A 23,367-nucleotide genomic window follows, 5' to 3' on the forward strand; every position below is an offset into this window, starting at 1 on the left:
TCAGGGTTGGAAGGGACCTCGGGAGGTCATCTAGTCCAACCCGCTGCTCAAAGCAGGACCAACCCCCAATCAAGTTTCAGATGGATTAATTAGAGGGGATGGGAGGGGTGGGGGGGAATGGAAGGTACTTTCTTGGATATTTTGGGATGATTTTTCATACCTGGGAGGAGCTAGGTGGAAATGTGCAATATATAAATGAGAGGGGAAAAATGAATGATGAGTCAGTGGTCTTGACATACAGTTTTTGCTTGCACACATTTCTGCTCAAAGTTGCTGATGATCTGTTTGTGATTATGTGCTTTCCATTGAGTGAGCAGCATCCTCATTCACCTTCAGAAGCAAGACACGTGCACCTTTCCATTTTTGAACAAAATGCTACTGAACTTTGATGCATGAAATTTTTTTGAGATACAGATATGTTCACTTTTCTCTTGAAATGAGCTATACAGTGCATGTATACTTGGGGTCATATAGTTGATATTTGTGTACAATTCATAATAACTATATATTCTATATTTAAGGACAAATAATACATAAAACAGTCTTCAAGATTAAGCATTCAAATGTCAGATGGTGTTATATGTGCAACCTTAAGACAGCCTTAATCCTGTCACTTGTAAGTGACTTGGCAGAATTTGATTTTTAAAAAATATTTTCTACAGATAATATCCATGTTTCTTTTTAAGCATTTTCCCCATTTTTTGTCTGTTTGTTTAATTTCCCACCACTGTGAAAATATATAGGGGGAGTCAGACTGGGGGCGGGGGACACAATTATTATTTAATGACAATAGATGTTTTGATTCTGAAAGTTAAAGCTTTATAACTGTTAAAACGAAAATTGTCAACATCACATGTCAGAATACACACCAAGTAAATATCCTTAAATCAAACTTTAATAAGTTCCTAAGTAGCGTTTTTCTGACTTAGCCTATCTGTAAATTTCACTTATTATTGATGAAAATATTTTTTTATCTTTTTGGGTACAGTGAAATCGACATTTACAGATAAAAATCTAATCCTTCCAAGCCTACTTGTATACAGTATATGCACATTCATGTATACAACCGCTGATAGCCATGCATAGCATTTTCTTCTACAGTGTAAGAGCCTGCGTCCCAGTCAGGGAAATTCCAATTACTTATAAGGTGTATATGGAATGAACAAGGTTTCAAGAAGCCATGTCTCATTGAATTCATCATTGAGGAGAGAAACGCATTGACTGTGTAGCTGAGTTAGCCCTGTACACACGCACTGCGGCCTTGTTTGCTTAAATCGCCACTTCTAAATGGCTTTAGAAGTCTTACTTGGAAGATTGCAAACTCATGTGTGCCAATCAAACCCTATAACTTGATCAGATCAAAACCATTTTTCACCAGTACCCTCTCAAAACTACTTTCCGTCACTGAGGAGTATCCCCTGCCAAATTGCACCTTTCTACTCTTATCCATACCAGTGCTGGCACTGTTAGGCCATTTCGAAAGTGTTGTTTCATTATAGGTAAAACTTGTTTTTTCAATTTCTTATTCAAACCTGGGTTTGTTCAAACTAGGAAAAAAATGAACTTTGAGCAGAGATTGGGTTTGGAAAACGTCAGCCTGAAAGATAAAAGTTGGTTGGTTAGAAGCATCTGGCTTTAAGAGGAAATACAACTATAATGCAGATTGTGTGTTGCTTGCTCTTTTTTGTTACACTTCATGAACTAAAAACATACCTTCTGAATATCAGTATAGGCAGAATTCTTATGATCTACAGAACACATTTTTTAATATAAAATGATTAACAGAATGTTATGGTTGGGCAAAGGATCGGGGAAATTGTCCACTCGAGAGGGATAAACTAAAGCTGCTGCTTTTGCCTCTTCAAGGTCTGCTGAAGTTCTTAGTACAGCATATAGTTTGTCAACTAACATAACTGTCTCCATTCATACCATATTTAATATCTGTAATTCAAACAAGTTTTTAATTGTTCCATTCTTTTGAAATTTCCCCCTTTAATCTTTAATATTTTTAATTTTAAGCACAAAAGGGCTCTAAACAGTTTAGACTAAAGCATTTAAGGCAATACTTAAATGTGAATAAGTGGATGAAGTTATTGAAATATGGTGAACAAAACTTCGTAGGTATAGTTGGGCAAAATGTAATGAATATAATGAATGTTGATTTTTGTTTTAAACTTTTTTTTTTAGATAAGCCAAAGGCAGAGAAAAAAGATACATTCTTGGAAAAGCTGGCAACTCAAGTTATAAAAAATGTACAAGTCAAAATCACAGGCATTCATGTTAAATACGAAGATGATGTAAGTGTCCTAAACTTTTTTTTTTTTTGCTTTCTCTTAAACCAAATTTCAGCTGAGATCTCTCACTGTGACAATAGGCTATTTTCTATCTGCACTGTGTACTCAGTAGATTTGAAGTAAATCAGTTTTCAACCAACTTGAAAAAGTTTTTTCATGTGTTTAATACAAGCAAAACAAAAGCCCTCCAGGATGACTGAAAACTTAATATGCTGTGATATATAGCTGGACTTGGCCCTTCAGTTTGGACAGACAGCTGCTTTTCATGTCTTTATATAAGCAATTGAGGTTGTTGATCAGTGTATTATGGCAGGAACAGAATAGTAGACATCCATTCTTAAGAAAAAAGAAAACTTCACAACATTTTTAAGGAGTCTTAATACTAATTGGATCAATAATGGAGGATTTTCATGTTAAAAACTTGACTTTTTTAGATATTTCTTTTGGGAAAAGAGGGAGGCTAGGAGTTAACTGTGAAAGTTACACACCTGAAAAGAGGAAAAAGTTGTACTGAGGCTTTGGAAAATGTCCTCTTATCTCAAAATAGCCTCACTTGAGGACCTATTTGAAGGTGAAACTTCAGAGAAGTCTTTAAAAAGCAGAATGATGTAACCAAGACAGCTGTTGGTTGGAGACGCAAAATTAGATGCAAGAAGAGGCTAGAAATAATCCCTCTAAACTGAATGAAGGGACAGATTAATGGAAGCTTTCTTAGCAATTCCTGTGTGATGTCTGATTTATCAAGGGCATAGCTAGTTACAGTGAAGTGTATGTTACATTGGAGATTAAAATTCCAAGGCTACGAAATGGAGTAACTGTTTTAAGATGTCTAATGAGCTGATAGGTGTTTGGTTTGCTGCATAAAATAATACAATATTTAAATAAAATTTCCTTTTTATCCTTTTCTGTTTGTAGATCACAGATCCTCTTCGGCCACTTTCTTTGGGAGTGACATTGGGTGAACTTAGTTTACTGGTAATGTTTGTTGTTTTTTAGCTCTGTTTGTTTCATTTAATTCAACTTATGATGAATAACATGGTTACAGGATTTAGAACATTAATATAGACTTGCTGAACAGATTTGTAAACAGAATACTTGGATCTGTTTACTTAAAGCTGTGCATGTAGTTGAAAGTAAAAACAAACACACAATCACTGTCTCTAAAAATATTATTCATGTTTTTGTGGTCAAACATGGGCTTGAGAGCCTGTAGGGAAGGTCCGTCTGTGGCCTAGTTTATGTCACTTGACCTCGTGCTTCAGCTCATCTGTGTAATTGGATAGAAGGAAGAGTTTACTGCTGATTTTGCAATAACCTGTCCTAGGTAAAATAGGAGAAACAATTCCATATTGCAGAACACATGCAGTACATGGAACAGTTTTTTTCTAGGTCAGCTACTAGTTACAAGGAATTCATAGAAAACACAAGTTTAGTGCGAGTTAACTGGAAAACATCTGCAGGAAAAAAAATCGTATATGGATTTTTTTTGCTTAATATTTTCATGCACCCTTTGACGTTCAGTAACACTCGAAAAGTGCAAAAACAAATGTAACTTTCTTTGTATCACTGATCTGTTGGAGAGGCTTAACATTTTGATATTAGATGAAAAATCTAGAACAGTATTCTGTGAGTTCTGTAGAAGTGGAAGCTGGCACTTGGCACTGGCCGCAATGAGAGCAAAGTTAGTTCAGCACTGAGGGCTTTTGAAATCCCCAGCCTTAATCTTCGTATTCATGTTACTTACACGTAGGTCCCAAATCCTAGTTCAATATCCTTTTATTAAAAAAAGGATATAATCGGTGATTCTGGAGTGTCATTCCTTACGTATGTGAAACTTGAAATTCTTGTTTGAGGTAGCCTCTGCGTACTCCCAATTATGGGAAGGACCTTGTATTCTGTTGCCACTGAGTTTATGGAAAGAGATGCTCCTTGGGACCGCATGACTGGTGCCAGAGGACATTCACTTTTCTGAGATGAGATTATTAAAGTGTCGTGTGGCTTGAACCACTCCAGCCGTTGCCGCCTTTGTGTGTGGTTAGCTGGTGTAAGGCCTAGAATGACTTGCCCCAACCAACCTGACCTCAGCTGGGGGGGGGGGGGGGATTATTGATCCACAAATTTCCCTGATTTTATTGTTGATCTGTAATATGGGTTGTAAGGTTTTTTGTTTTTTAAGAAAAAGTTTGTTTTACACCTCCTTTAAAACAAACAGCCAAACAAACTGGATCTCTAGTCCTTGTATATGAAAATTCCGTGGCCAACAAAGCCTCAGAGGATCTGGGTAGGAAGGGCAGTGTTCAGTGAGGCGTGTCATGCTCCTAAATGACGTTGGGCCAGCGTACATACTGCTTTGTTTTGTTGTGGAAAGCCTATTCCTAGATCACTGCTTGGTAACATAGCAGTAGGGAGTGGAGGGTTCCATGCCTTCGTCAGTGAAAAAAGGCCTTAAGACCCTGTTGACTACATCTGGTGTAGGATCAGTTGCGTGGCCCTCTGAAAGCAGAGAGAATCTACTCTCCCGTCAGTGTCAGGCAAATGCTAGGTCATGGGCTGTACCTGGCTCTGAGAGCTGGGAACTGGGTGTCAGTTTCCATCAATAAACCCTGAATTTTGTATATTTAACTCTGTCTAAACTTGATGAACTTTGTAGCTCGACACACACAAGTTTAGCCTTACGTGAACATAAACCATTCAATCCTTAAAAATTTATAACTCCTAAAAAGATTTATATTTAAAAGTCCATAATTACATATTATAGAGAAACTGGTTTTAAACATATTGGGTTATGTAAGTCTTAAAATCCCTTTATGGTAAAATGTATCGACACTTTCTTTAAAAAAGTTATGTCTGAAGTGCTGTTGAGCCTTGTAAATGGGACTAGGTGTTGAAACATGAAATACATCAACATAAGTGGTGAAACTTTCAAAACCAGCCAACAAAATTTGTTTGCAAAATTTGTTCAGAGGATATATCACACAGACACATACACACACACACACAGAGAACAGGCTATTTTGGCTTTCATTGTTTAAATATATGTTAAGTGTTATAAATTGTGACGTTATCTGTACACGCTCAGGTTAAAAAGGATTAAAAAAAAACCCTTTGAAATAAATGTTACATAATGAATTGAAGATAGCTTTATGGGGAATAACTTCTAATGTTTTTCAATTTCTAGACAGCCAATGAAAACTGGACACCTTCCATTTTAAATGAAGCTGCAAAAATCATATACAAGGTAATATGTCAAAGTTCATTATTACCTGGGTCAGGAGTGAAAAATGGACCAAAATATCACTGATAAATTAACTGAATTCAGTCATCCATGAAAGGCTGGATGGGGGAACATACTGGTTTAATGAACCAAAATAAGGAAATAATGGTGCTATAACTTTGTAGCTCTTCATTCCCTGTGCCCTTGTTTTTCAGTTGTTTTTCCTTTTTATAACTAGTGAGAAGTAGAACCATGATCACTGCTTAAATATAAGGCATTTGTTTTCAACTCTCTGGGTAAATGGGGATCTCATACTAAGCACAAGCAGTAATCTGTTAATTAACAATATTTTAGACTTCATTTAACCTCATGCAGATTCTAGCTTCCTTACTCAAGGAATCAAATATTGACCTCAAAAAGCAAATTTAACCAGACACCCCTTGCATTCATTCTTTTACCCTCACAAATAGACTTCAGGTACAGAAGTAGGAAAAGAAGGCCAGATTTTTGCGCAACACATTAAAATCAAACTTGGCAAAAATAAATTACCATCAAAATGCGGGGTTTCACATACATTGAAATCTTATTGCATTTAATACAGAAGTCATATTGTTTATTTTCATAAATTGCGAAATCCATTGAGTTTTCTTTACTTTGCAGCTCCTGAGTCTTGATTGCCTCAGTGTCTACTGGAATGTGGATAGCAAGATGTATTATCATGGCTCCCGTGAACAAATACTGGTAATTTTGAAGGCTGCATATAGTAAAGGGTTATATGATATAAATATCATACTACTAGATTAATCTCTTAGAGGGAGATTTCAAATGCAAAAATAGAAATTAGGTGCCTAACTCCCATTTCTGATGTAAAAATCTCCTTCGTAGTGTGTGTTGTGCTCTGATCTTAAGGAAATTTTTAGGCAAAGCTAGTAAAGCTGGGTGACTGATTTTTATTCCCCCCCACTCCCTCTAATGATCTAATAATGAATTTAGGAACTGATCATGCTAATATTTACTGGTTGTTCCGCTGACTGAGCGTTATCCCATTGATTTCTGGGATCATAAACACTATCAACTACTATGACTGTAGAATTCACAATGTTGGATGATTATAATTTCTTCTCGGGTCTGATTACTTATATTGTTCAAAAATTGATTGTGGGCTTCCTAATTTTTTTCTCATTTAGTAACTTAATCTGGGCTTTGTGTTGGTTTCTCCATTCATAGCATTTTTAATTTCATTATGGTAGCACCATAAATCTGAATTAGAGATCAGGACTCTATTGTACTACACTCCCATCACAGGGTAAGCTAGCCCATAAAAAGGGTTGGGAAGGAGATGAGTGCTGAAGTCATGTGTCAAGGGTCATGTGACTAAACAAGGCCTGCTGAGGGGGATAAGAGAAGACTGTGGTGAGCAGTCATAAGTGGAACTCATAGGAGCAGTAGACCTGGGAGATCAGAAGAAGATGGCAGGGAGAAGAGACCTGGGAGTCAGCTCTCCATCAAGAGTAGGAGGGCATACCAGGAGGATTGACAAGGTAGAGAGAGGCATTTGGAAGAAGCAGGACAGGTTAATATTTTAGAGGCAAATAATCTGGTGGTTAAGGGTTCCCATAGCAAAAGGTGGGCGTGGGTTCGCCTGTGCTGTTACATTGGAAGGGATGCAGGGTCCTCTGCTGTTAAAGGGAGGCTGGAGAGACTTATGCTGCCACCTAGTGAAGTAATATAGGAACACCTATGAAAAAGGGGAGCATGAAGGCACTGGCTAGAGCCCGAGGGAAGGGGACTGCTGAGAGTGTATTGTGAAAGACAAGACAGATTCTTGAGGAGAAAGGGCTATGCCCGGCGAGTCTGGGACAGAATATTAGTTGTTTTGGACTTGAGATTTACTCTGGAAGGAGTGGGCTTTTTGTGAGTTGGCCAGAAGGCCAAGACATCTCCACAACCTGACCACTTTGAAAGCCAGGAGAACATTTGAGAGAGGGAAAGTGAGGCGGAGGATGGGACCGACCAAAGCCAGACCAGGAAGGTCCCAGCTACACTGGTGTTGGTAGTCCATCGCTGACTATGATGATGATGATATTGTAATAGTTCTCATCTATGGCTCCAAGTAACAAAGATATTCCCTGCCCCAGAGATCTTACAGTGCAGGTGTTGGATAGGATGTGACATATCAATAAAATCAAATAAGGCAGGGTGGGGGTATCAACCTAGTTTTGTTAGGTCAGCATTAAAATGGAAGTCTATGTTTGCAGCTTGACTAACCACTGCCAGATGGAAGTGACTTGTAGCCATCGCAATAGAGATAGTTTTTAGAGGAGGAATTTGAAGAATGATAAAGTGGTGATTTATAGTTTATTGTTGTTTTTTTCCCCCCCCAGTCATAGGGAGCAGCATTAACAAAAAGATGGAGAGACTTGAGGGAAAAGCAGACCACTGTATGAACAAGGCTGCGATTGTTGGCAGAGGAAAGATAAAGATCAACAGCTCGATAAGTTGGTATATATGAAAGATAGGGTGGGGCTAAACAGCAATGGGCTTTAAAGACAAACAGAAGAAACTTGTGTTAGATATGGTGGTGGATGAGGGAGATCCGGTAGAGTGATGTGAGTGGACAGTTGATATTATGAGCCAGGAAGATGGTCATAGCAACAGTATTTTGTACGTTTTTGAGAAAAGTAGTGAAGCTGACATGAGGGCCAGGGCAAGACTTGACCACAGCTTGAAAGTCTGAGCTAAGAGAGAGTGCCAAATATAGGTTTAAATCAGGAGGTCTGGTTTTAATTCCTTCAAGCTGTTGTTATCTAAATGAGCAATAAATCATAGAATATTGCAATTTTTATATACACAATTTTTATCTCTATTAACTGGCAAAGAACACTTAGTATGTTCTGTAACAGTTTCCCTTTCTTTGCAATATTAATACATTATCTTGTTGTAAGATTAGCTCTGGCAAAAGCAGGAGTTGTGAACATAATGCATTAAAATAGGAGCCTAGCCGTGATAGTTTAACTTAAATAGAAACTTAAAGTGGCTATCATGCAGGTTTATGTTCTGCTGTATTCATAATCTAGTATTTCCTCTTACAAAGCTGATGATTAGCTATCTATTACATTTCTTCAAAGCCAGTTTATAGATTTAAGAAACCCTGTAGACCCTTCCAATCTAGCTTTGAATCACAATTAATTTGGGTTTTGATAATAATTGTGACTGGACAAATGTAAGCCTTTTTTTCTGTGCACTTGTTAGAGACCTCTGATGTGCCAAATGACCATTTACTAGTAAGCAGATTACATCATATGGCTGCTTCAGTAATGTGATTAAATGGGTTGCCTCATTTTTAAGTAATGACTAACAGATGGTACTTTGAGATTTGTTATTTAATTGAAGTAGTACATTGTTCAGTATCTTGCAGCTTTATTGTCCTTTGTGAGGAATGCTTTCAGAAGTACTGTACAGGAGTTTTACCTTGCTTTGAAAGTTTTTGAAGACGGACATTTAATTTTTGTTTAAATTGAAATTTTTTTCACTTACTGATGTGAATGTTTAGTCAAAACCTATGTAAACTACTTACCTTTCTGTGCAGCTCATGAAGGAGTATGATCTGTTCAAATAGATGATTCCAGTGTGAAGCTTGTACATTTAGCTAACTAATGGCTTAAGAAATAATTACATTCAGAAGACTCAATTCTGAAAAGTTTGAACACATGGAAAAATATCCCCGGGGGGAGTGTGCACATGGATACTAGCAGAAGTTGAATACAAATGGACATTTCAAAGGGAGAGGTGGAGTGTGACACTGGTGGGTGTGGATGAACTATCCTGTACGGCCAATCCTGTAGCTCCTTAATTATGAAAATGTTGCTTGTGTGCTTTTGCCCCTGAACAATATGTGCTGCTGGTTGGTAACATGCTCCAAGAGGAGCCTGCAGGCAAGTGCCAACCTGGCTCTTCAGTGTATCAGAACAGTAGTATAAGCACTGAAGGTGCTCATTTGGGTTTTACCTAAGCACTTAGTGACTGTCACATGAATATGGGTGACAAAAAAATGGAGCTGAGGGTTTAACAAAAGGTATTCACTTGAGCAGGTCAGAAACCCTTTGTCAAGTGTTCTGTTAGAAAGTGCCGTTTTGATTAAACCAAAATTTTACATAAAATCGTATCTGTTTAACTAAATTTCATGTAGCAAAATGGAAAAACATTTGGAAAATGCCCCGTTTTGACATTTTCAGAATACATTTCAATTTTTCATTTTGAAATGACTTCTTGTTTCAGAATTTACCTTTTGGGTAAAAAAGGGTCAAAATTGAAACACAACATTTCAGATTCATCAAGATAAAATATTTTGATTGTCCCAAAACAAATTTTTAACAAGTTTTTGTTTTGAGAAAATTTCGGCTTTTTGTCCTGATTAAGGATGAAAAAAAAAAACTTTTTCAGGAGATGGAAAATCCATTTTCCATCAGCACTAGAGTTTACAAGTATCCACTTAACCAGCTGTGTTTTGTCCCATTGATCCCTTTTGTGTTTAAGTGTATGTTGTACATACTATATATACTAATTACTGGGGGAAAAGTGTACTAATTACTATAGGGCATAGAATCCACAAATCGCATTATCAGGAAATATTTGATTGCTCCATGCATGGATTTTATAACGGGATGATTTGTGCATGGATTTTTTAGAGGACAAGTTGGAGGGTGGTTTTCCAAAAATAACTGAGGTTGTCTATCTGTGTGAAAATTGATTGTGATAAGGTTCACATATTGTCAGGATTGGTTTAATTCTAACTCATGAGACTTGTTAAGTGAATACAGAAAAGTAGATCTGAAGAGCATGATAACATTGAAAGAATGGAAAAAAGCTGACTTACGAGGAAAGAAAAAAGGAGGTAAAGGAAGAGTAGAAAACGGGAAGACCGTAAAAGTGGGGCAATTGAAGAACTTAAAAAAAAAAAAAAAAGATTTCAGAGGAGTGGACCTCATCCGATGTCATACTCCCCACCTATTGCAACTTCTATGATCATTACAGAATACAAAACTGAACTGCCACAGCGTGAATAAACTTTCAAGGTCAGATTAAGACATCATTCGAGCATGAGATCTTCTGCATCTTTGCCAGGACAAAGACTGCTTACATATTTGTCTGGCTATGCCGAAAGAATGACCGAAGACATTAGATATGGGTTTAATCAGGCCACAATTTTATTATTAGATGTCTGGGACTAACCTGGCAGATAAAATGTGCAGTGCAGGTGAAACCCCCACAATTAACGGAGCGGGGAAGGGATATTTGTGACCTAAATAGGGAGGGAGGGTGGGTGTTGCCTAGCTTGCTCTGAGTGACAGGGCTGCCCAGAGGATTCAGCGGGCCTGGGGTCTTCGGTGGGGGTCCTTCCGCTCTGGGTCTTCGGGGCCCGGCGCTGATGACCCGGAGCGGAAGAAGCAGCGGCGGGTCCTTCACTCTGGGTGTGTTCGGCGGCACTGAAGGACCTGCTGCCGAAGTGCTGCTGAAAACTCTCTTGTCGGGGGCCCCTGAAAACTCCCTGTGGGGCCTGGGGCAAATTGCCCCACTTGCCCCCCCCCCCCACCCCCGGGTGGCCCTGCTGAGTGATGAGGGAGGGTCCAGGCCCAGGCTGACCTTTTTAAACTCCTCATTCCTAGGTGGTGAGTCATCCACCACGCTGCCTGGTTTTCGAGCAGTTTTATGTCTCCCCTCCTCCCAGAAAGCATTGCCTTCTTCTCCTGGCCAGCCAGACAAGCCTTGTGCGCACCCGCCTCCACTGCTTAAAGTGCAGGGCGGTGATTATCACAGTAAGAAACTCTGTGAATAATGACAGTTTCTCTACTTTGTTCTGTGCTTTCCACAGCTTCCTTCACATGGGGCTCAGGGATTGCTGTCCAGGACACTGATCCAGCAAGAACCTGTTCTTCACTGGAATGTGTCCACACTCCGCTGATAAGCAGTTAATAGGTTAATGCCCCTCTGCTTTTTGATGGACTCAGTGCAAAAATATACTGCTCTATAAGCTTTAAGCTTTAAATAGTATGTAACCAGTCACTGGCAAAATTTGTTGTTCTGCTCGAAACAGGTTTGGAGTAACATAGTTAATTCTGTAGTTATGTCAGCTAAATTGTTTGGCTTCTGCCTATCACCTAAATTGGCAAATAATTTTGTTTATTCCCCTGTAGCACAGATGAGACAAACCATGTTTGATTAACTGGTTTGATTGTTCATCTTTGTTCTCATCTGTTTGTGCACTATGACATCCCAGAGTATGTTGCTCCTGACAGACTGACAATATACTGGACAAACCGTATGGAATTAAGATAAACTTCACTGAATTAAATTAAATCTTATTGAATTAGGTTTAATATCTTTGGGGTCCATTAAAAATGCAATTGTTTGTGTTATTGTATGTGACTTCTAGGGAAGTGATTAATGTAAATATTAGAAACTCCAAAGAATGGTTTGGGAAAAGATGTGTGAAGTGGGTTTCCTAGGAGGTATTTGGGAGGCCTGTTGAAGCTACACCCTGGGACAGACCCTTTATCTATTGCTGGAAACTCCCAATCAAAGACCCCCAAACTGTATAAAAGATAGACTAAACTTTTCGTGAGGGTGCATGATCTGAGCAGAAGCTGTGATGAACTGGAAACTACAGTGAAATCCCTCGGGTGGGGTTTTGAAGGGCTGTTCCTCACAGAGCCAATGTTAGGTTTGAGGTGATACTTGGTAAGCTTATTAGCATGTGTGTAGAGTCTTTTATTGTTTTAATGTTTTCTTTATAGTGCTTTCACCTTAAGAATGAAATCGGTTTGCATGAGAAGCGCTGTGTGGTATCTTAGATTTTTTGGCAATCACTCTCTTATTAGCCTCTGAAGAGAAGGCAAGTGAAGCTTGCTTAGGCAGCCTATCTTTTGCTGAGAATAAAGCAGTGTAGGCTGGGAACGGTTAATCATGGAGATACTTTGGTCAGGAAGGAGAGAGACATGGGTCTCCACCCAAGAAAGGCAATAGCTAAGGAGCTTGGAAGCCTGAGAGTGGATGTCCTTGCTGAACCACTAAGGGTGCAGTTGCCCTGAACTGTGACACAACTCATTGGCCATGTTCTCCAGGTGCACTCTCCCTTGCTGAAGCAATGAGTGTCCAGACCTTCAGAATGGACTGATAGAGAAAAGATTAGGGAACTTGATAAGTGCGGATGTGAAAAACATAGCTGTGTGCACAAACTGGACCATGTTAGGTAGCAATCCCTCTAACTGTTTACAAGTACAAGGAAAAATGTGGGCAGGATTCCCTGGCCTTTGTGGTAGGAACCCCATGATTCCTTGGCTGCAGAATTGTGCGGTGGAAATGTGGAACATCTAAGATGTCCATTTTAGAGTAGAAGTGTCTAGCTTTCATGGGAATGACAAATTTTTTTTAAATATGAATTAATTGAGATGTTTTCCCAAACTTTCAGATGAACTGAACCTATAATTGAGGAGCATGAGCTATCAAATTAATCTTAGTCTCTGAAGTATATTATGATGACAGTGATTTTACATGTCAAAATCATTTTTATAGATTATTTTAGCAAAAACATCTAGCTGGCAGGCTTACTTATCTACCATTATTGGATGGAATGGGAAAAAAAAGTAATTTTGACTGGTTTCTGTACCAAGGGTCGCTGGGGTGGAGAACTGGTCACCTAGGCAACTCTTATGCTATTCACCCCGCCCCCCTCTTCCCCATTGCCCCTAGTGTTATCACCTCAGACTCTTACTCATAAAGGAAAAAGTAAAGACTAACAACACTGCTTAAGCAAAATTAGTGCTCCCTGCCCAAAGCCTCAGCTGCTTTCTGTGCCCAAAATAATGGGGCCTCCCTTCTTTCACCCCTCTGACTTTTAGTCAGGCACTTTTTCCTTTTAGCTTGCTTTTGCTGCTGTTCAGACTCCATTACTAGTACACTTTTAAAGGTGATGGGGGAGAGAGAGACACTTAAAGAAGCAGAGAGATCTTTCAGCAGATGAAAATTTAAAACTAAATTACTAAGCAAAGGACTTTTTTTCTGTCCACAATTTTTTTCACGCTAGCATTAATATAGGTTAAGCTTTGCAAAAAATGGAACAGTATATCAAGATTTTTAAACAGAGAAACAGATTAAAATACAAACTAAACAGAAATATAAAATTGTTAAGCTTGTACATTCGCTTTCCAATGACTGTGCTGGGATTTTTTGCAACCGTTTTATTCAGTAAAAGGCATGCATCTGTGAAATTAGTAACAAGCAGTGTTGCTCTTCAGTTGGGCTTGTCATCCAGAAGTGGATTCATCAGGCATCTGTCTCGACCTCTTACATGTATACCATGATCTGTGGATCGACACTTGCCTATATATTCCGTAGTTTTATCTTTGTACTAAGAGTAGAATTCTGCTCCATGCTAATCAGAGGAAAACATCTAATTTACATAATGTTCAGTAAACCCTGTTTCCCAGAGGATTAGTTCTTCCTTCTAAACAGGATGTTTGGGTCTTAATTTTAAGCTTTATTCTCAAGAACTCAGTTTGATAAATGGCTAATTAGTCTGCTTTGTGTTAGTGATAAATTGTGTAAGCCTTAGCAATCTATCATTTTTAGAGCAACGGGCTTGGTGTTTCTAAGTAACAGAAATATATCTTTGTTTGCGAGATGGGTTATTGCATATTAAATATCCCTATTTGACTGTTAGCTTTCATTAATATAGTCCAGCAGACAGGATATATGATGAAATACAAATATTGTGAATAGAAAGCTACCTCCTATTAAATTACAAATTAGCTTTACAGAGGAAGCTGGGGAACGGAACACTTCGAAGAAATTTGTTGTGACAAAATCCCCTTCTGGTAAAAACATGATTTTTTTAATATCTGGTTATCTTTCCAATAAAGAAGCACTTGTGTAAACTATTCACTGTATTCTAGTAACATCTAGTAGGCAAACATTGATGCATTTTCGTCTGAATTGTAGTTTGTTCTTAAAAAGGGGGATATTTGGGGATAAATATGATTTGCATTTTGTTACGTATACTGTATTCCAATACATTTCAAGTGCTTCCCATGACTAATTTTCTTTTTTTGGAGTGATATAAAATACATGTTTCTTTTTCCAAAATAAAATTGCTACAACTGTACTTAAACCATTCACCTAATTTTGCCACCTTGTGATATTTTTAATCTAAAAGCTGTAGTAAAAAGAATATAATGCAGTTTTCATACATACAGTCATTTCAAAAGGTATTTGAAATGTGGGAACATGACCAAGATAGACATGAAAAGTTGCTATTTTCAGAATATGCAGGAAAACAAGAAACAGAGTTATCAGTACCTACCGAAATGCTCATACAGGGAGACTGTGTAACGCAATATAAGGGCCAAAAGCATCTGACTCGCCTACTGATAAGCTTGTTTCCTTCATCTCCTAGTTGTGGAAGCTAGTCACAACCATATTCAGAAAGAAGAATCCTTTGCTACAAAGGGGATAGCAAGTCATGATTTCAGCTTTGTTACCTTTGACCTGCTGTGGTTGAAAAGTGTATGCTGAGGCCTTTTTTTCACCTGAAGGAACAGGAGCTACCTAGGAGTGGACTCCATATCTCTTGAGATGTTTCTGGGCTATGTGGCACACTTCTATATTCCAGTCTTGCAATGAAATGGTGGTGACTGAGTTCTGTTAATTTCTGTTGGAAATATCTTCTGTACAGACAGCATTTACAGGCCTAACTTGAAGTGCATGTAGTTCTGCTGCCTGGGATTACTGGTGTAGTTCTGGTGGTGCTGGAGAGATCTGCTACTTTGCACGCAATAGAGCAGTTGTTGTAGAGCAGCTTTTCAGTGTGTAAATGGATTATTTGTGATGCTTGCTGTTTTTTTGTTTTTACCTTCCGATACTCTGGGATTAGCCATGGATTGGTTACCCACAGGTCATAAGCGGGGCAGTTGGTTAATTGTTTCTACGCTGAATACTGTATCTGCTTTTCTGAGACTCTGCTGCATTTACATATGCATAGATCCATGTTGGATTCTTCAGACTCATGAGTATGGAGTACGTGTAACTGCACTACTATTGCATAAGAAGTGTTACACTCAGGTTGCATATCAGATGGTATTTTAAACCAAAAAAAAAAAAAAAATCTAGAGCGTCACTGTGTTTTATCTCCAGTGTTTGGCTTTGATAGTTTTGGAACTGAGAGAAGCTCAATTGAATTAAAAGTTAAACCCTGGATTAAAGATAGAGGGAAAACTTAAACAGAAGACTTGGTTGGAGTGCAGCAGTGTAAGAGGTAAGGAGTTCTAAATAAACTGCTGCATTAAACTTCTTCCCATCTGATCTGCAAAATGACAGTGTATGAACTTGAAACACAGGCTCAGTTTGACTCAATTAAAAGCTCACTAAGAACTTTCTACACAGTAGTAATCAACACAGCCAAAGCCTCATAAAGTTAAATTGTCTCCAATTGCAGGATCAGCTGAAAAGAGGAGTTCCTTCTAGCAGTAATCAGCCTAAAAACTACCAGTATAGTAAGTATGTTGAAGAGTGTATTTGGATACAGCAGTTGTGAGTACTTTGATGTGCTTAAGGTTTTTAAAATAAAAGTTGGGAATCGATTTTTGTGATAATTTAAAATGGTCTGTTAAACAAGACCTGTGATAATGCTTGTGATTGTAGAGGGAGAGGAAGATAGGTTGTGCAATATTTGGTTTGTTTGCTATATAAAGAAGACATTACAAATTTTATCCATGGTGTCATCTCATTCTCCTCCACTTCCCCCACTTTTTTTGACATTAGAAGTTACGGATACTGTTTATCCTATTTTCATAAATGACTAGGCACTACTGTAGAGGCAGCATAATAGGACATCCTGGGTGCAAGGGGAAACCTGAAAAATGAGGCAGCTGAATACAAGACTCTTCCTTCAAAAACAATAAAGCTTAATTCAAAAGCTTAGAAAAAACAGTAAAATGATTCTTGTTAAATATTTTCCTTTTGTACACCAACAGTTAAGTCTTGAAATAGCTCCCACAAAATTCTTTGGTTCTCCATGGACCAGCAAAACCAGGAAAGTCAGGATTTGATATTCCTGAAAAAGGGTGGATTTGATTTAGTCAGGAAGACTTGATTTAATCATGGATTTCTAAATAAAACTGCATTCTTTTTGGTTGTTATAACCTTAATACATATTCTTCACAACTCCGAGAGAGATGTAGGTTTCATTTTTAGAAGGTACACACTATGCATTTTTAAAGTGATTTATATTGAAAACTTTTTAGATTAGTTTTACAGCTATATCAGAAAATGAATGATTTTTTTGTTGTTTCATTTACCAAAGGTAATTGAAGCAGATATTTATGAAGTCATTGGGAGGTGAACTATCTCCAATTCAATAGGTTAATCATTAATATTTGGAGGATTTTCATGCCATGCTGTATTAGGAGGAGAACGTCACCAGACAGACATTTAAATTGTTTTATTTAACTAAAACAACATTATGTATTCTGGATTTTTTTTCTTTATCAGAAACATAGAATATTTTAACAAAACAAGCATATGAATTTTTGAATTTAGTTAAACATTCAAGTTTTTTAAAATCAAGTTTGTTTTTGTTAAAATTGTTTTTAACGAAAATAGTTAAATGAAATATTAAAAAAAAATTAAATCAACTATGTCAGCCAGGTCAACATGAGAAACTTAAAATACTGGCTTCTGCAGCTAACTCAGTCATCTTTACCTGTTTACTATGTTTGTTCATAATCTGGAAAGAAAAACAAGCGTTCCTGCTTTTTCAAGTCCCAAATGATTTCTCAATTTGGAATGAATTAGTCCAAAGGAAGAAAATAGTCTCTCTACACCGGCAGAAGAAGCTACTGCTGTTAAAAGTGAGATTATCACTTCAATTGTCTCTGAATCCAAGTGCTTAAGTGACTTCCTCCAGTTCACTGGTGTGACTTCCTTTAAAACATCATCAGCAAACAGATATTTCTTGACTGGTTCACCCTTACCTCTGAAGTTTATTATAGCTGTCATTATGGAGGGATGATTGCTGGATGTGCATGTCGTAGCCAACTCCTCCTCTTCAGCAGTTAAGGTTTGACCCTGGTACTGAGTATTGAAACTATTTGGAAGAAAATGAGCTGGAGATAGTGCTTTATCCCATTCCTTTTTTTAATGCTTGTAATTTAACTCTGTCATTGCCTATTTTTCTTTTTAAGATCTCACTCAGTTCCTTCCAAATTTCAACAGCATCAACAATAAAACAGCTATTTCCCTGCATTTTGTTCAAGGCTACAGAAGTAGGCTTCAGGGAACTCGGCATGTGTTCAACATTTCTCTTAAGCCCAACGTTGAGCACTTTGGCTGTGACAGTGACATCTGTTTTTTCATGATTTTGTTCACAAACTCATCAGATTAGGCCTCTTCTTGATATAGTGCTCAAAACAGTCCACTACTGAGTTCCATCGTACGTCATATAGGAGAGTTCGCTTGGTTCCTCCCACTTTTTTCAGAGCAGCTGCTGCAAAGTGGTTCTTACGGAAGTATTTTGCAATTTCAACATCATTAGCCTTTATTTCTGGAGCACTGAAGCCTTTGGCTAGGAGGTGCATCAAATGACCACTGCAACTGTATGTTGTTAGCTTGGGACACTCTCTTCTAAATAATTTCTTCTCATCTTGGATTCATTCGCAGCATTGTCTGTGACCAAGCTGTGTACTGGACATTTGAAATTTTTTTTCAGTTTGTTATTGCTTTTACTGCTGCTACTTGTAAGTATTCTGCTGTGTGTGCATTTCCTGATCTATCAATTGTTTCTGTAAGGAAGACATTCTCTTCTTCTTTTGTCACGCAAGCACATACAACAGGATCATTGTGGACATTGCTCCACCCATCAAGACTCAAGTTAACAATTTTACCCTCTAGACCTGCTCAATTTCTTTTTCATACACTTTGCCTGTGACATCTGCTCTGTTGGGTGGACTGTATCTTCTAATGACTGAACCATGTTAATGAAGTGTTGGTTCTCAATCATAGGGAAAGGAGAGTTGGTTGGATAAACAAACTAGGCAATTTTTTCATCAATTACCTCTTTCTGTAATCTGCTGGTTCTTACCACAAACTTATTTATGGTGGTTTCTGCATGATGGAGATTTTTTTTTCCTTTTTGCTACAGGTGCTATACTGTGGTCATGTGACATACATGATGTGACCGAAACACTATCTGTGACGGGTTCGGTCACAGAGACCCCCTTGGGACTGTCACCTGACTCCCTCTGAGCCCGTTTTCTCTGCCAGTTTGGGCCTCCAGAACCCTGTGTTGTTGAGCCAGATACACTAATCTGCTGCAACACAGACCCAGGGTCTGACCCATGCCCCCAAAGCTGCAGAATTAACTGAAAATGGCTTAGCAAGTGCTCCTGTCTCTAGTACCCAGACACCCAGATCCCAATGGGATCCAAACCCCAAATAAATCCGTTTTACCCTGTATAAAGTTTACAGGGTAACTTCATAAATTGTCCGCTCTCTATAACACTGAGAGAGAGAGAGAGATGCACAGTTGTTTGCTCCTCAGGTATTAATTACTTACTCTGAGTTAATTAATAAGCAAAAGTGATTTTTATTAAATATAAAAAGTAGGATTTAAGTGGTTCCAAATAATAACAGACAGAACAAAGTAAGTTACGAAGCAAAATAAAACAAAACACACAAGTCTAAGCCTAATACTGTAGGAAAATGAATACAGGTAAATCTCACCCTCAGAGATGTTCCACTAAGCGTCTTTCACAGACTAGACACTTTCCTAGTCTGGGCCCAATACTTTTCAGACCAACATTGTGGCTTATGGTCTGGGTCCAGCAATCACTCATCCCCCCACCCCCACCCCCGCCGTAGTGACTGTCCTTGGTTTTAGTTTCTTTCAGGCATCTCTTTGGCGTGGAGCCAGCTGAAGACAAAGTGGAGAGGCTTCCAGGGCCTTTTATATTCTCTCTCTTGTGGCGGAAACCCCTTTGTTCTTCTGTGCAAAGTCACAGCAACAAGATGGAGTTTGTAGCCACCTGGGCAAGTCACATGTCCATGAATGATTCAGCTTTTGGCAGGCTGGCGCCATTGTTTACATGTTAATTTGAACGTTCCCAGAAAAGCTCAGATGTGAATTGGCATCTCCCAAAGTTCATTGTCTGTTAAATAAATGTTCCTTGATTGGGCACTTACTGAGAATCATCCTTTCTCAAGAAGCTGACCAAATGCTTCTTAGAATCAAACACACTGAGATACAAGTACATAGCCAATATTCATAACTTCAAATACAAAAATGATACACACATACAGACAGCAAATTACAACCTTTCCATAGACACCTTACTTGACCTCCTTTGTACAAGGTTTCGTGCAATGATAGGATCTTGGTTGCAACAATGATCTATATGGTCACAGTTCATGTCAATAACGTCACACTTTCATTGGCAGATAACTCTGAAACTATAGAAAATGATGGTGAACTTGAAGGTGGATAGTCTTCAGAATCCTGTATGTTGAGGATGGATTCTCCTAAATAAAATAAGTCAGTGCAGTTCTTTAATGATTATTACCGTACTTCTCATTTAGTATTACTCATTGCATTCACTGACACTCAGTACTACTTTAAAGGTGAAACTGTAAAAGGAAGATCTGCCCATTTCAGCTATTTATTTTTCATCACAACTGCATCTAAAATGATAGTACCATAGAGTAACAACTATATTTTTTGCTGAAAACATGAGAATTCAAGAATAGTCCAGAAGGAAGACAGGCAGTCCTTAAGAAAGAAGTATGAAGGAAAAAAAAATGATTACCAACCTGAAAATCCTTCATGTTCAGACATGTTCCTTTCATCATCTTCAACGCAGCTTCCTCCTGAGAAGGAGCACTTCTCATGAAGATGTTTCATTCTGGCAACCAGGTCTTGCGTTTCTTTGTTGCACTGTTTGCATTTTGCACGCATGCCTGTCTTACCCAGAGAAACTTCATCAAAATATTCCCAAACTGGGTCTCTTTTACGGCCTGCCATTATAGGTTTTCCCTTTTAGTGGGAGAATGGCATGGTAGATCTCAAATCAAAGAAGGCTACACTCAGAAAGACACTCAGAATTCTGGAATATGCTGCTCAAATAGTTTCACTTTTGTTTCTCCTGCCTGTCCCTCCCTTCTCACATTTATCTCCAGACTTCTTCTTTTGCAGATCTGTTCCTCCCCCAGCCATCTTCTGTTCATTGAACTTTTTGAAACTTTGCACTTTTCGAGAGAAGTAAGGGATTGACTCTGTGTACACAAATTTGCAGAGGGACAATAGGGTTGAGGTCTGTTATTTCTCACCTCTATATTAATTTATTTATTTCAAAACATTTTTGCTGTTAACAAGCATGTTATCTCTGGAGACACAAATCCCCAGTTTGAGAACTGCAAAACTAAGCATCTCTGATGGTATCTTCTAGACTGAGCACTGAGTCCCATTGGGTAGATAGAAAGATAAACCTAAATAATCTATATAGAAGCCCCTGGAACCCCATAAGATTGGGTCCCTAATCTGTGAACTATTGGAACTCATTTACAAAACTTTTCTTAAAAATTACATGAATATATTGTCTCAATATATAGAACTAGAATTTATAATCCCTCTTCATGATGAGATATCTTTGCGCTAGAATGTATCTTAATTAAAACAATCTTTAGATAGGTTTTTCCCTAAAAAAGCATTTTTATCAAAAAAATCTGATTATGATTTTTTTTAAAAAATCATCTATTTTTATTCACCCTGCCTGAAATTTAAACAAAATATAAACCTTTAAAATAAATACATACCTTGTCTGTACATTATGATGAAGCAAAAAGGGGTACAAATGCCCATCTTCCTTCTTGAAGAGTTAGCTTTAATAAAGCTAATCTTCTTTTAAATGTATATAGTGATTAGTAGAGTTTTTTATAATATCAGTAATTAGACATGGATTTAAGACATTATTATGCCATTTAAGCATGGACTCCTGCTTTGTGTAAAGTGTTCATGCTGAAATAGTAAGGTAGTTGGTATCTTAAAAATATTAGAAAAAGGACAGGTTGCGAACTTGCTGATAGAATCTCTTCAAAAGAGATGTGCTGAGCCAAATTAGCTGGGTTGTGGATGTGATAATCACAGTACGCTTTTCTGTCTTAAAACAATAAAAAAATGAAATTATATAAAACCGCTGAAATGAATGTAACAAGCTATCTTAGTCAGATGTCCTCAGAGTGAGACCTGTACAAAGGTTCTAGAAATTGACCAAATAAACATTTTTCATTTTTCTTATGTTAACATAGTAAGTGGTGTATTATGTTGTGAATGTTGTCCTTGTACTGAATCCCTTCAGTGTTGTTTAAGGAGATCATAAAGAGCAGTGTCGGCTTCAGATAACTTAAGTAACTTGATAAATCCATTACAGACAGTACTGAGGAATGAATCCATCTTCGTTTTCTCCTCTTGCACCCCAAATTTGCCTCATTTGGTTTAAAAACACTTGCTCATTTCCTTAAGTGTGAAATGATCAATTTTCCTTCTATGTTCTAATCTGTCTTGCGAACACTAGGTTTGATGGAGTATTTTTGGTCTCTTTCTCCAGACATGCTATAGTGTTTCCTTCTTGGTAGCCAATACTGCAGTCATCATTTTCTTTTATGGACTCCTCATAGAGTTGATTTGTTTATCACAGAAGCATCTGCCATAATGTGTAGCTTTAATGCTCATAGTTTCCTAACAGCACATTTCTCCTGCAGCTGATTGAAAATAAAAATAATCATTTTGTTGTCATCATTGTAATAGTTTTGAACTGACACAGTCAACTTAAATAATATTTATCTGGAATGTTCACCTACTAGTTAAAGGTAATGCAAGATTAACAATTTGTGCAATGTTTAAGATGAGCATCACCTGCTAGAACTTTTGCTCTTGCTATTTTGGCATAAATATTACACTGTTTTTCTGTAAATATAAAATTTAATAATTGATTTAGGTTCAAACTGTAAGTCTTAAACAGATCTACTACATCGTATTGGGCCCTGTTGATTAGGGATATCACAGAATGCTTCAGAACATCACCAGTGGCAGAATTTGTGTGGTAGTAGTTTTCTTTACTCGGTTTTACTAATTTTGGCCAATCAGAACCATAGTGTTATACATGTTTTGTATCTTGAAGTTTTTAGGCCAGTATCAGCCTCTGCAAAACTCTACATCAACCCGCATGCGGAAACTGAATTAAAAACTCCAAAGCTTGATTGGAATATAGAAGTACAGAATATTGCCATTGAACTCACTAAGCCACAGGTAAGTCACCTTGCTATTTTTATTCTCTGTTCAAGGATTATGACATTGCCTATATATATTCAACCAGACAGGTTTGTTAGTTACATTTGCATACCTGTCTAAACTACCTAATGGTAAACCTGGGAAAGTGTGGCAGCTCTTTTTGTCTGTGTTGTAACAGACATTTCCTGGTGCTGGCTAAGTGCTACCTGTGGGCTGACTGTGGGTAAGATCCCAACTGATTTATATTTAACACTTGTACATTGGCATGTTTCCCACCTATTTGAAGTGTCTTTTCTGCAGGGCTATTATATTGTTTGCCTTTGCCCCGCATAAACATAAGTTTAGCACAGTGAATCAGGGTTATGCATGCTGAGCGTTTTGCTCATATTTTGGATAAGGCAAGCAAACGACTTTTTCAGTCCAAGTTACCGTGTCTTCTAGTTTATCTTTTTGATTCTTGCCGTTTTCAGATACAGGCTTTTGTTTAGTATATGCAGACTTTATGCTAATTTATAACTTGATCTTAA

At 37.8% G+C, this 23,367-nt stretch overlaps 1 protein-coding gene across 1 annotated transcript in view; it reads left to right on the top strand.

Annotated features, from left to right (window-relative positions):
- VPS13C (vacuolar protein sorting 13 homolog C) overlaps positions 1 to 23,367 on the top strand; it is a 188,529-nt gene that overhangs the window by 17,725 nt on the left and 147,437 nt on the right. Inside the window, exons 8-13 of the mRNA XM_048868093.2 lie at positions 2,188 to 2,297; positions 3,210 to 3,269; positions 5,473 to 5,532; positions 6,169 to 6,249; positions 15,998 to 16,055; positions 22,731 to 22,858. Coding sequence (XP_048724050.2) covers positions 2,188 to 2,297; positions 3,210 to 3,269; positions 5,473 to 5,532; positions 6,169 to 6,249; positions 15,998 to 16,055; positions 22,731 to 22,858 — 497 coding nt within the window. The remainder of the gene's footprint in view (positions 1 to 2,187; positions 2,298 to 3,209; positions 3,270 to 5,472; positions 5,533 to 6,168; positions 6,250 to 15,997; positions 16,056 to 22,730; positions 22,859 to 23,367) is intronic.

This window comes from Caretta caretta, chromosome 10, assembly GCF_965140235.1.
Source record: "Caretta caretta isolate rCarCar2 chromosome 10, rCarCar1.hap1, whole genome shotgun sequence".
In the NCBI taxonomy this organism is placed as follows: Eukaryota; Metazoa; Chordata; order Testudines; family Cheloniidae; genus Caretta; species Caretta caretta.